Here is a 12,375-nt window from a genome sequence, read left to right as displayed (position 1 = left end):
TGCTTAAATCTAAAAGAGAAGAATCATTTTCACTGTAAAGATAGGCATCTACAGAAAAGAGCAGACCCTCCAAAGGGAGGGATGGCAAAGAGATGGGGGGTGATGCTTGTGGCTCAAAGGGGTAGGGCGCCGACCTCATATGCTGGAGGTGGCGGGTTCAAACCCAGCTCCGGCCAAAAACTGCAAAAAAAGAGATGGGATGAGGGAGTTTTGTCTCTGTACTCTCCCTAACAGGTTACAGAATCAGAGTTCACAAACCTTGGGTGTAACTGTACCAGGTTGCCCAATGCACAGCAAATCGGTACGCAGAGACCCCAAGTTTGAGCAGAGAAAGAGGTTTAATCTTAAGACACCCAAACAAGGAGACAGGAAATAATCTCAAATCCATCTCCTGGAGGAGTTTGGGGTTTGGGATTTTATTTTTTAATTTACAATTAATATTAATTTTTTAAATTATGATTTTAATTACAATTAATGCAACTAAGTTACAATGTTTGCATTTGTTAATTGGAGTCCTTCTTGTAGTTGTGTTGAGATTTTGAGGTGTTTGGACAAGTGGTGTGGTGAAGTGTGACGTTCCCTGACTGAAGAATGAAGGGTGGAGTTGGGGGTCAGGGAGATGGAAGAACTCCATTCTGAGGCTGTTCAATTCCTGGGGGTGGGAGGGAGGGTCTTCAAACTGGTTGGCATCAGCTGTTCATCTGGAATTCATCTTAATTTATCAACAAAAGCCTCATGAGTCCAACGTTGGTGATGCTACCTGTGGGGAAACTGGGGTTGTGAATGGTTAGAGTTATGTGGTTTTTGGCTAGTGAGCAGCCACAAGGCACTGAGTCAATATGTACCCTGACTGATGCTTAATTATAACCAGATTTCTGTTATACTCAGCATGGAATTCTTGTTAACGCTGTGAAAGCAGTTTCACCTGACTAACATAGGCTTTGAATTAAAGTTTCTGTCCTAGAAAGTACAGTGCAAAGGGCAAAATCATGACTTTTGTTGTTCAAGAATACAGAATGGCTTTTTATAGCTCCCTGTGGAAGAAATGCATTTAAGTCTTTCTTATGAAGAGTAAAGAAGAGAGAAAATGAGAAAGCAAAGCAAGCAGCCAAAGAGAAACAGGTTTTCTGCTGCTTTTTTTTTTTTTAAACCTAGAAATGCAAGTTAGTAGCTTGCCTTTGATTACCCTGGAGGTGATCAGTCTGGGCTCTTCCCAAGAGGAAATGCAGTGAATCTTGGGGCTGCTGGAAAGCAGAAAAATAAGCTGTCAGAAGGCTCCGACGTCAGCCTACAACTCGGGCTGAGTGAAAATGCTGCTGTCCAATCCCAGGTCCTCGAATCTTATCAGGGAAGGACAAGCCATTGTGGGACAGGGAAGGAAGATAAACTAGGTTTATCTTAGCATTTATATCTGTTTTGAAAAGCTTTGTAAGTGAATGATTATTTTTGGTGTCTGAAGTTGAGATTTACTTATATGAAGACCGCTGCTGGTGGCCTCAACTCATATAAAATAAGGCAGAGCATGAATGAGTAGAAATTTTTAAAAATTACAGTGCAATCACAATGACACACCTGAGTGGAGGCGGAGCTACCCTCTGGGTTCAGAAGAAGGAAGTGACCTGTGCCACGGACCCTTGTCTCCACACGGTGGCGGAGTCTTCAAGGTGTGGGGTCACCAGACAAGCGGCATAAACACCTGCCTCTGGCATCCTGAGCTCTCTAGCTAACCTTATATGTTAGCAGGAGCGGAGACTTTGTGAAACTCTTCACAAAGTTCTTTACTTTTTTCCCCTGTCATATTTTCAGTCTCCTTGGAGTGACGATGGATGAATGGTAAACGAGGTAAGTTAACACCTTCTACAGACTCTTAGAGAACCATTGTCTCCCTCCCACCTGCAGATGGTGTTTTTTGGCTACATGGTTTCCAGCATCCTCTTTGGCCTCCTGGCTGACAGATACGGCCGCTGGAAGGTAGGTCGGGCCCCACGATGTGATTGGAATTTTCTGTGGCGTTCCTACCACTGTTCCTTGTGAGTGGGCATTTCCTTGTTAGTACCCACATTAGAAAATGCAGATGTTTCCTTCCCCAACAGCACGTTCTTGAATTCCAGGCTTGTGCCCTAATGTGCCATCTCTTTTCGAGGTATCTGCCCCCCACTTGGTCCCCCGCAGTCCAGATATGGAGTTTGAGAAAAGGAGGTGCGTGTATCATGCATCTCTAGGCAGTCTCTGCCAAGAAGGCATTGAGGAGTTGAGGAAACAAAGGCTGAGAGTGGCTCTATTTGCAGTTTTAAAGGTTGGGACTTGTAAATAGTCACGGATGGCTCGGAGACCCCGCCCTTTGAATGGTTTTGTTACTCAGAGGAAGGAGTTGGTTAATACAGAAGGGTGGCTCTGCTACAAGGAGGCGCGAGGCTACCTTCCCATTTATCAATACGTCCACTTCCCCTAACACAGTGGTTCTCAACCTTCCTAATGTCGTGATCCTTTAATACAGTTCCTCATGTTGTGGTGACCCCCAACCATAAAATTATTTTCATTGCTACTTCATAACTGTAATTTTGCTTCAGTTATGAATTGTAATGTAAATATCTGATATGCAGGATGTATTTAGGCAACCCCTGTGAGAGGGTCTGTTTGACCCCCAAAGGGGTCATGACCCACAGGTTGAGAACCCCTGCCCTAACACATCAGTAAGGAGACATGGAAAGGCTGGTTTTGTTCCTTGGGGCGGCCCTATTTCTCTTGGGTGGTTTTCCTTTCTTGCTATCTTTTTTTTTTTTTTTTTTGCCATATTTTAAAAGGTGACCTTTTTTCTTGCAATAGAAGCAGACACCTCTTTGGTCACTTGAGGTTGTTTTTCTCTTAAATGGCTTGGTCTGACTCATTAGCTGCTGGAGCTGCAAGCTCAGACCTTAGAGGCCTTATTTTTCTTTCTTTTGGAGAGTTTTAGAGAGTCGATGGGCCAGATTGTTGCTCAGTTAATTTAGTGTCTCTTAACTAAAGTGACCATGTCTCTATCTAGTCCCTTTAGGCAGCTGGAGTTTAAAAGGGAATCATTTTGATGATTTTGAAGACTCACATCTACTGTACTGGAATATTGTTTGAAGATTTTTTTTCAGACCATTTAGAATAGTCGAGGGCGGGGCCTCTGGTCTCTGTCTCCGTTTTGTTGGATCTTCTTCTCATGAGTTTCTTTTGAAATATTTGTGGTGTAGCGTCATTAAGCACATTTAGCAAATTGCAGACTCATTCTTGGTCTTCTTCAGTATTTTTATGGAAAGCCTCTCAAGGATTATTTCAATTTTCCTTTTTTAGCCATTCATATACTAGTGTGGATTAACTGATAGAGGTCAGGATATCTCGGGTGATAAGTTCAGACATTCGAATCAAATTCCTTTGCAAATCCTATGGGTTTTTAGTTAGATCTGGAAAATCCTTTACAATCTTTTTAAGTTCAGTTTTGGTCCACGATTATATATTCCTGCTGGGTCTCCTCTTCCTGCTACTGTTTTCACTCTGAAAGGGGCGGCCAGAACAGGAGGTTGATTGTAGAAGGAGGCACAGTGCACCGGGGTGATAAATCAGGACATGGAAGGGTGAACTAAACGGACTCACAGGTATAGGAGAAGACAACAGAGGGACAAGAAGAGACTTCCAAGGTTTTTTTCTTTTTTTTCTTTTCTGAGATAGAATCTCATTCATTCTGTTCCCCTGTGTAGAGTGCTGGGGCATCATAGCTTACAGCACCTCAAATTCTTGGGCTCAAGTGATCCTTTTGCTTCCCAAGTAGCTGAGACTATGGGCGCCTGCCACAACACCCCACTAATTTTTATAGAGATAGGGTCTCACTCTTGCTCAAGTTGATCTCAAACTCCTGAACTCAAGCAGCCCACCTGCCTTGGCCTCCCAGAGTGCTAGGATTGTAAGTGTGAGCCACGGCATCCAGCCCCAAGGTTTTTTTTTTTTTAACCCTGAAATAGTTTCTGACGATTTAGTTTACCACGCAGGAGGGAAGCAATTTTTCTTGTATCTCTCTTAGACACTTCCAGATACCATAGAAAGTAGGCCTCTCATTCAATTTGGTTCTAAAAAACGTTTTTTCCAATTGTGCACACAATCTATTAACTTAGAAATTCCAGAAGACCCCTACTTTGGCTATTGTGATTTGAGGTCATCTTGAGTCGTGTGAGTCCATTTACTTAGGCATTTGCATGATAGAGTTCCATGTCCATGGCTGTTACACATCAGTCCAGCTGGTGTTTCCAAGGCAGGTGGCCCCTTGAAGGAAAGCTCAGTTTTTGAAAGGCAGTTTCTCATAATTTTAGACATTCCTCTTCAGAGGTGACCAGAGCTGGGGCTGAATATCAGGTCGAAGAATGTGGCTATGTGAGTGTCATTCCTCAAAGAGTCACCACTAGGTATCCAATTGCTCTTTTATGAGCCTCAAAATCGATGATCATCTTGCAGTGGTGGAGTGTTGAGGTGCCAGGTACCCAATCCTTACATGAACCTTTTGGTGAGCCATAAAGTCCCCACAGGTGTTCTTCCTGCAGGCAGGCCCCCTGAGACAGCTACACATCTCGAACAGATGTCCCAGAACCTCTGTAAAGTCTCTAGGCCTCTGGAACACCCAATCAGACCTGCAGGGACCGAGTGTCTCCTAACTTTGGAGCCTCCTCATGTACCTCTTGATTTGAAAGTAGCAGGAACTGGTCCAAATGAAAAGACAAGTCCAAATTACAAGCAATAGGAGACAGCTGCAGCTTTTAAAGCAGGCCCGGGGCCAGCACGGTGGCTCATGCCTGTAATCCTAGCACTGTGGGAGGCTGAGGTGGGTGGATTGCTGGAGTTCAGGAGTTCAAGACCAGCCTGAGCAACAGTGAGACCCTGTCTCTACTAAAAATAGTAAAACAAAACAAAATACAACCCCCCAAACTAGCCAGGCATTGTGGTGCGCCTAACACATTGTAGTCCCATGTGTTAGGAGGCTAGGGCAGGAGGATCTCTTGAGCCTCAGAGTTTGAGGTTGCTGTGAGCTATGATGCCACGGCACTCTACCCAGGGTGACAGAGTGAGACTCTGTCTCAAAAAAACAATAAAATGAAATAATAAGAACAGACTATGTAATGTTAGGACCCTCAAAAGTAAAACCAGCGCTGGAGGGCCTCCTATAACCTAAACCTCTGTGGGGGGGCAGTGATAGAGAGGGCAGAAATTCTCTGCAGAGCTGTAAGCCTGAATCTCCTCTCCAGAGACAGAAACAGAAGCCCTCAGTCTTAAAAGAGAGGTCGAAAAAGAAGCCCAAATAAAATCTAGCCCTCAACTGAAAGGAAGATAAGTGTAGAGTTTATCTGGGCTTCTTTTTCAAACCAGAAATTTTGACCTGAAGGAATAAACTGCAACAAAAGAAATGTAAGTAGGGAGTTTATTTGGGCCAATGTTAAAATCTGCAGCCCAGGAGTCATAGATTCAAGTTGACCTACATATATGCTCCAATTAGCAGCTGCTACAAGTGGATCTTTAAAAGCGGAGGTGGGGGGAGTAGTTAGGGAGTAGTTCTTAAGTTGTTGAACAAGAATCGACATTGGTTCATTAAGGTAACTTAATCAACTAGCTATATGTGGTTCTTTGTATCACAAATACCAGGAACATGAAGGTGAAGGGTGAGGGTCACATCATACAACTCGGGGTATCATTTTGAATAATTTGTTGTTAGTCTGGAAACTATAGGGATGGGAAGAAAAACAAAATGTCTTAAACCACTACCCTCAAGCAGGCAGGGAGCATGGCTGAAGTCTCCTGCTCAAGACTCTCTGGGCCTGATAAATTTTGCATATTTCACATTACTCAGACTGCTCTGAGCCACTTTGCTTTCTCAGGCTGAAGGATGTGCATAGTTAAAACATGAGAATGTGGGAATTTGCAGGTATAAACTTAAGTAGCTATCCATTAGTTAACTTTGGTATACCTTTGAAATTAAACTACTTGCTCAAAGTCACACACTAAGATAAAGTATCAGGACATAAATTATGTCCTCTGATTACAAACTCAGGTCTTCTTTGATTTCTAGTGAAGAATTCCTCTCTTAAACATAAAGAGAGAAACCTTAAAGAAAAACATTAATAGAATTGGCCCTATGTTTTAAAGCACATAAAATAAATATCATAGGCTCTTGTAAATTAGTATGAAAACACAAATATCTCCAAAAAAGTATACAAAAAAGAATTTTAGTAGAGAAGAAAAACAATTAGGAAACCTCAAAAAAAAAAAACGAAAATTAAAGGGGCGGTGCCTGTGGCTCAAGGAGTAGGGCGCCAGCCCCATATACCGGAGGTGGTGGGTTCAAACCCAGCCCTGGCCAAAAAAAAAAATAATAATAATTAAAGCTAAGAAGTTATCATAAACAAAATTTCATAGCAAGATAAAACTTTTTCCTTATCAAATCCATAAGGAAGTTTTTTCTTAAAGAATCTTGTACTGGCACTCAGAGAGGCTGAAGTAGGAGGATCTCTTGAGCTGAAGAGTTCAAGACCAACATGAGCAAGAGTAGGACCCCAACTCTACTGAAAATAGAAAAATTAGCTAGGAGTGGTGGCAGGTGCCTGTCGTCCCAGCTACTTGGGAGGCTGAGGCAGGAGTCTGAGGCTGCAGTGGGCTACAATGATGCCACTGCACTCAGGCCTGTGCAACAGAGTGAGACCTGGTCTCAAAAAATTATCAAGAGTGTCTTCTCTGGGTTGGACAATCAGAGTTATTTCAATATCTATCTCTTTTTTCTTCTATTTTGTCTACTATGAACGTTTATTCATATCATTAGAGAAAAATCAAATGCCTTAAATTTTCTCCTGATACTCATTTCCACACAGTGCATCATTGTACTCCTAATAGCCTTGTGAATGGACAGGGGACGCTTTCACTTTCTGCAGTACAAGTTCAGGGGTCTGCCCCCAGGAAGGGTGGGTGCAGTAGGGTAGTTATAAAGAACTGTCCAAACGTGGCTTGTCTGGGCTTTTAGACAGTAGCAGGGCATGGCTTGTATTGTGTGATCGTGAAAGACCAATGAGCTTGCTATAAATTAGCTCCTCAGAAGCACATGTGGATGGACTTGAATTACCTTCAGCAGGTGGGTTTTCTCCCTCTCCTCATTGAGGCAGATCCCATTAACAAGTCCTCTTTTGTTGCTTCAGATTTTGCTGATCTCGTTCGTGTGGGGATCCTATTTCTCCCTGCTGACCTCCTTTGCTCCCTCGTACATTTGGTTTGTCTTCCTGCGGACTATGGTGGGCTGCGGCGTGTCTGGCCACGCACAAGGGTAAAGATTTCCCCCAGAGGACCCCAAGTCAGAAACGTGTTCCCTTGCGGCAACTCATAAATACACATTGCTTGGTGGGCCAACAGCATCAATAACTTGCGAATGTGTGGGCTTCACTCATGTTAATCCATTTTGAGCTTTTTGTGTGTTTTTTAAGTGATGGCTGCTTATTTATTTCACTAAGGAGTTATTTCCTCATCGGAATGATGCTTGATGGTGAGACCGGCAGGCTACCAGATGAAGCATGTGTTATCTTGTTTTGTTCCTAAGGCTAATCATTATTTTCTAGATGAATAATATTTTACAGACTAAATACTAACCAAAAGTACCATATTAGGTAGGTAGGTAATGAAAGTGTCAATCTAAACACAGTTTATTAATTTCTTGAGAATTTGTTGCAAGAATTTATTTTGGTCATAAGCACCTGTAACATTTAGGAATAACCATTTTGAAGTGTTGTGACACTAGAACTTAAGACTTGGCCAAAATGAATTTGCCAAACAGGTTGTATTGAAATAGACATCATGAGCTAGGGGCCTGTAGCACAGTGGTTACAGTGCCAGCCACCTGCACTGAGGCTGGTGGGTTCGAACCCAGCCTGGGCCAGCTAAACAACAATGACAACTGCCACAAAAAAATAGCTGGGCATTGTGGCAGGCATTTGTAGTCCCAGCTACTTGGGAGGCTGAGGCAAGAGAATCACTTAAGCCCAAGAGTTTGAGGTTGCTGTGAGCTGTGATGCCACAGCTCTCTATGGAGGGTGACATAGTGAAACTCTGTCTCAAAAAAAAAAAGAAAAAAGAAAAAAGAAATAGACATGATGCCACTTATCTGTCTTCTATCCTTGTATAAGTGTGCAGGATCTTATTTCGCACGGCATGAAAGTTGTTATGCCAAATGTTCAGGTCCTTGGGAGCCGCCCTTAAATTAATAGGACCCCTCAGGTGATTTTTCTCCCGGGTGCCTTGGAGCAAGTTATCCTCAAATACATTAGATGTCAAAGCACCTAATTACTGCTTTGTGTTAGGGAAAGAATTTTTCTTCCCTGGAGCATAAGTTAAGCTTTGAGCTCTGGAGCCCTACAAGAGTTGGGCTCCAACACTAAGCATAATTTAAAACATCCCTCAGGAAATAACTAATAAATATGTTATAAACCCTAAACACTGGTTAATAATGGGAACAGAGAACAGCAACTAGGAAACTGACGAAACATGATTCCATTTATTCTTCTATTCACAAAGTTAACATGTATTTAATTAGAAACCTGTGTTTTGATTGTCGTCATTAGTTGGGAAAACTATTTACCTTCTCTTGAGTGAATTTTAATTTCCCAAGAAAACATTTTGTCAATGCTTCTTTTGGCAAAAAAGGATATGGCTAACAGCTTTTAAATGGTAGAATTTTAATATAACTTTCTGAGAGTAAAAACTGAAAGGGCTTTGGTGGCGTACCCAGAGATGAGACCAGGAGGAGTTAAGGCCAAGTTTAATGGAAGGGGACAGATCTGCCTGGGCAAAGATGGTGGCTGCACTGAAAGTGGTTGGAGACTTGTTTTTATTCTGTTCCGGTAGGCCTTTGTTCTGGGAGGAGATGTTGGGGAAGGGTTTAGGCACCTAACAAAAATGCAAACAGGGCAGCAGTTATAAGTTTATTTCTTACTGTTTCCCAAAGTGTTTATTAGCTGTAACAATTATATTTTCATGTATAATAAACATCTATGTTTTTGAATCCTTTATTCCTGTGATAAGAATAATTATGATTGTTTTTTTAAAAGATTATTTGGTTTTATAAAAACAAAATTATTGTGGGTTTTTTTCCTCTTCCTGTTCAGGCTAATCATAAAGACTGAATTTTTGCCCACAAAATATCGAGGCTACATGCTACCCTTGTCCCAGGTAAGGTAAAACAAAAGTTCTTCCAAATCTTCTGTATTCTGTAGGGTATGATGTACATACAGGCATCCCTCAAGGATATTTCAAGTTTGGTTCCAGATAAATAAAGCAAGTATAACAAAGCAAGTCACACAGATGTTGTGGTTGCTTGGTATATATACTATACCGTAGTCACTTAACTTTGTAATAGCATTATATCTAAAAAATAGGTACATGCCTTAATTAAAAAATTCTTTATTACTAAAAACTGCTAATGATCCTCTGAGCCTTCAGCAGGGAATAACCTTTCTGCTGCCTTGATGTTAATGGCTGCTGACTTATTAAGGAGGTGGTTGTTGAAATTTGGGTGGCTGTGGCAATGTCTGAAAATAAGACAACAATAAAGTTTGCCACTTCGACTGACTCTTCTTTTTGCAAAGGATTTCTCTGTAGCATGCGATGCTGTTTAATAGCATTTGATCCACAGTAGAACTCCTTTCAAAGCTGAAGTCAGACCTCCCGAAGCCTGCCACTGCGTCACCCCCTGAGTTTATGGAATTTTCTAAATCCTTTATGTCATCTCAACAAAGTTCATGGCATCCTCACCAGAAGCAGATTCCATCTCAAGAAACCACTTACTGTCTTTGCTCCTCCGTAAGAGGCAAACAACTCCTCTTTTCAAGTCTGAGCATGAGATCGCAGCAACGCAGTCTCACCGTCAGCCTCACTCCTAATTCCAGTTCTCTTGCTGGGTCTACCACGTCTGTAGTTATCGTGCTTCCTCCACTGAAGTCTTGAGCCCCTCAGAGTCATTCATGAGGGTTGGAATCAGCTTCTCCCAGACTCCTGTTAGTGTAGATATTTTGACCTCCTCCCAGGAATCACAAACAGTGTTTATGTTAAGACAGCCCCGCCTGGCACTCTAATCCTCCGTATTGACTTCCAGTTAGCCACTTGTTCAGAAATAACTCTAAGATTTCTACTTTATCTACTGTTCAATCTTGTTCTTAGGTCAAAATAACCATGACCATAAGTCTTGGCCTTAGGTAGATTCACATAACATTCTTGTCTTTCCTTGAGAAATCAACTTCAATTGTCTACACTTTCCTTCCCTATGCACATGAGCCCTGGGTCTAGGGGTTAATGTTTCAGGAATCCACCATCTCATCTTGTCTCACAACTGTCTGGGATTTGGCTTGTGTTCTTAAGTCTGTACTAAATGCTTCTTTCTGAGAAACGATCTTTGTCAGCCCCTTTCTTCACTCTTTAAGCTTTCACAGACTTTGGGAGGAGGTTTGCATTGACCTGACCTCCTTGGAACAAATGTCCTTGATGGCATCTAGAATGGTGAATTTTTTTTCCAGAAGATTTTCAGTTTCAACACAGAAATCACTATCTATGGCAGCAATAGCCTTGAGAAATATATTTCCCAAATAATAAGGCTTGTTAGGCTAGGCGCAATGGTTCATGCCTGTAATCCTAGCACTCTGGGAGGCTGAGGTGGGCAGATCACTTGAGCTCAGAAGTTCAAGACCAGCCTGAGCAACAGTGAGATCCTGTCTCTAAAAAAATAGAAAAACTGAGGCAAGAGAATTACTTGAGCCCAAGAACTTGAGATTGCTGTGAGCTTTAATGCTACAGCACTCTAGTCAGGGTGCCAGAGTGAGACTCTCTCAAAAAATAAAAAATAAAAATGAAGATATAATTTATAAATAAGAATAAGGTTTGATATTCAAAATTACTCCTTGGTCCATGGGCTGCAGAATAGATGTTGTGTTAGGTATAAAAACATCAATCTCTTTGTACCTCTCTACCCAGAACGCTTGAGTGATCAGGGGCACTATCCATGAGCAGTAATACTTTGAAGAAAATCTCTTTTTTTTTCTTTCTGAGCAGTGAAATCTCAAGCATGGGCTTAAAATATTCATAACCATGCTATAAGAAGATGTGCTGTTATCCAGCCTTTGTTGCTTTATTTTCTAGAGCACGGGCAGAGAAGATGTAGCATTCTTCTTAAGGGCCCTAGGATTTTCAGAACAGCTGATAAGTATTGGCTTCAACTTCAATTCACCAGCTGCGTTAGCCTCTAACAAGAGGCTCCTTCCCCCCCAAAAAGTCAATCTGTCCTTTGAAACTTTGAAACCAGGCATTGACTCTTCCTCTAGCTATGAAAGTCCTATAAAGCATCTTCTTCCAATAGGAGACTGTTTCCTCTACATTGGAAAGCTGTTTTCAGGGCAGTCACCTGCATCAATGACCTTACCTAGAACTTCTAGATAACTTGCTGCAGTTTCTCCATCAGCATTTGCTGTTTCACTGTGTGCTTTTATGTATGGCGATGACTTCTTCCTTAAGTCTCATGACCCAACTTCTGCTAGCTTCTCCTTTCTTCTGTAGCTTCCTCACCTTTTTTAGCCTTCATAGACCAAAGAGAGTTAGAGCCTCACTATGGATTAGGCTTTGGCTAATGGAAATGTTATCCAACCTCTCACACTTTCTCCATATTAACAATAAGGACATTTTATTTTCTTATTGTTCATATGTTTATTGGAGTAGCACTTTCTTTTTTTTTGAGACAGAGTCTCATTTTGTCACCCTCAGTAGAGTGCTGTGGCGTCATAGCTCACAGCAACCTCCAACTCCTGGGCTTAGGCAATTCTCTTGCCTCAGCCTCCCGAGTAGCTGTGGAGTAGCACTTTCAATTTCCTTTGAGAACTTTTTCTTTGCGTTTACGACTTGGCCAGAACTGTTTGGCACAAGAGACCTGGCTTTTGACCTATTTCAGTTTTCCTTGCGCCTTCCTCGCTGAGCGTAATCCTTCCTAGCTTTTGATCTTCAGTGAGAGAGGTGGGACTCTTCCTTTATTTTAACCCTTAGAGGCCACTGTAGGTTTAGTGATTGGCCTAATTTAAACATTGTGTCTCGATGTAGAGGGAGGCTTAAGGAGAGGGAAAGAGATAGTAGAATGGCTGGTTGGTGGAACAGTCAGAACACACACAACATTTGCCATTTTCAAGTTTGCTGCCTTACGTGGCTGCCATTTGTACCGCCCCCAAACAAGTACTATAGTAATACCAAAAATCAATGGTAACTGATCACCACAGAGCTATAATAATGAAAAAGTTTGAAAGACTGAGAATATTACTAAAACATGACACACAGATGTGAAATAAGCACATACTATTGGAA

At 41.9% G+C, this 12,375-nt stretch overlaps 1 protein-coding gene across 3 annotated transcripts in view; it reads left to right on the top strand.

Moving 5' to 3' along the window:
• The window catches only part of SVOPL (SVOP like), a 60,682-nt gene that overhangs the window by 6,312 nt on the left and 41,995 nt on the right, over window positions 1–12,375 (top strand). For all 3 annotated transcript variants that reach the window (XM_053609327.1, XM_053609326.1, XM_053609328.1), the window contains exons 4-6: window positions 1,900–1,971; window positions 7,191–7,315; window positions 9,147–9,210. In XM_053609327.1, the coding sequence (XP_053465302.1) occupies window positions 1,900–1,971; window positions 7,191–7,315; window positions 9,147–9,210 (261 nt within the window). The remainder of the gene's footprint in view (window positions 1–1,899; window positions 1,972–7,190; window positions 7,316–9,146; window positions 9,211–12,375) is intronic.

The sequence above is a fragment of the Nycticebus coucang genome, chromosome 11 (assembly GCF_027406575.1).
Source record: "Nycticebus coucang isolate mNycCou1 chromosome 11, mNycCou1.pri, whole genome shotgun sequence".
In the NCBI taxonomy this organism is placed as follows: Eukaryota; Metazoa; Chordata; class Mammalia; order Primates; family Lorisidae; genus Nycticebus; species Nycticebus coucang.
The sequence above is the reverse complement of the archived record's forward strand: the minus strand, read 5'-3'. Positions and strand labels throughout refer to the sequence as shown.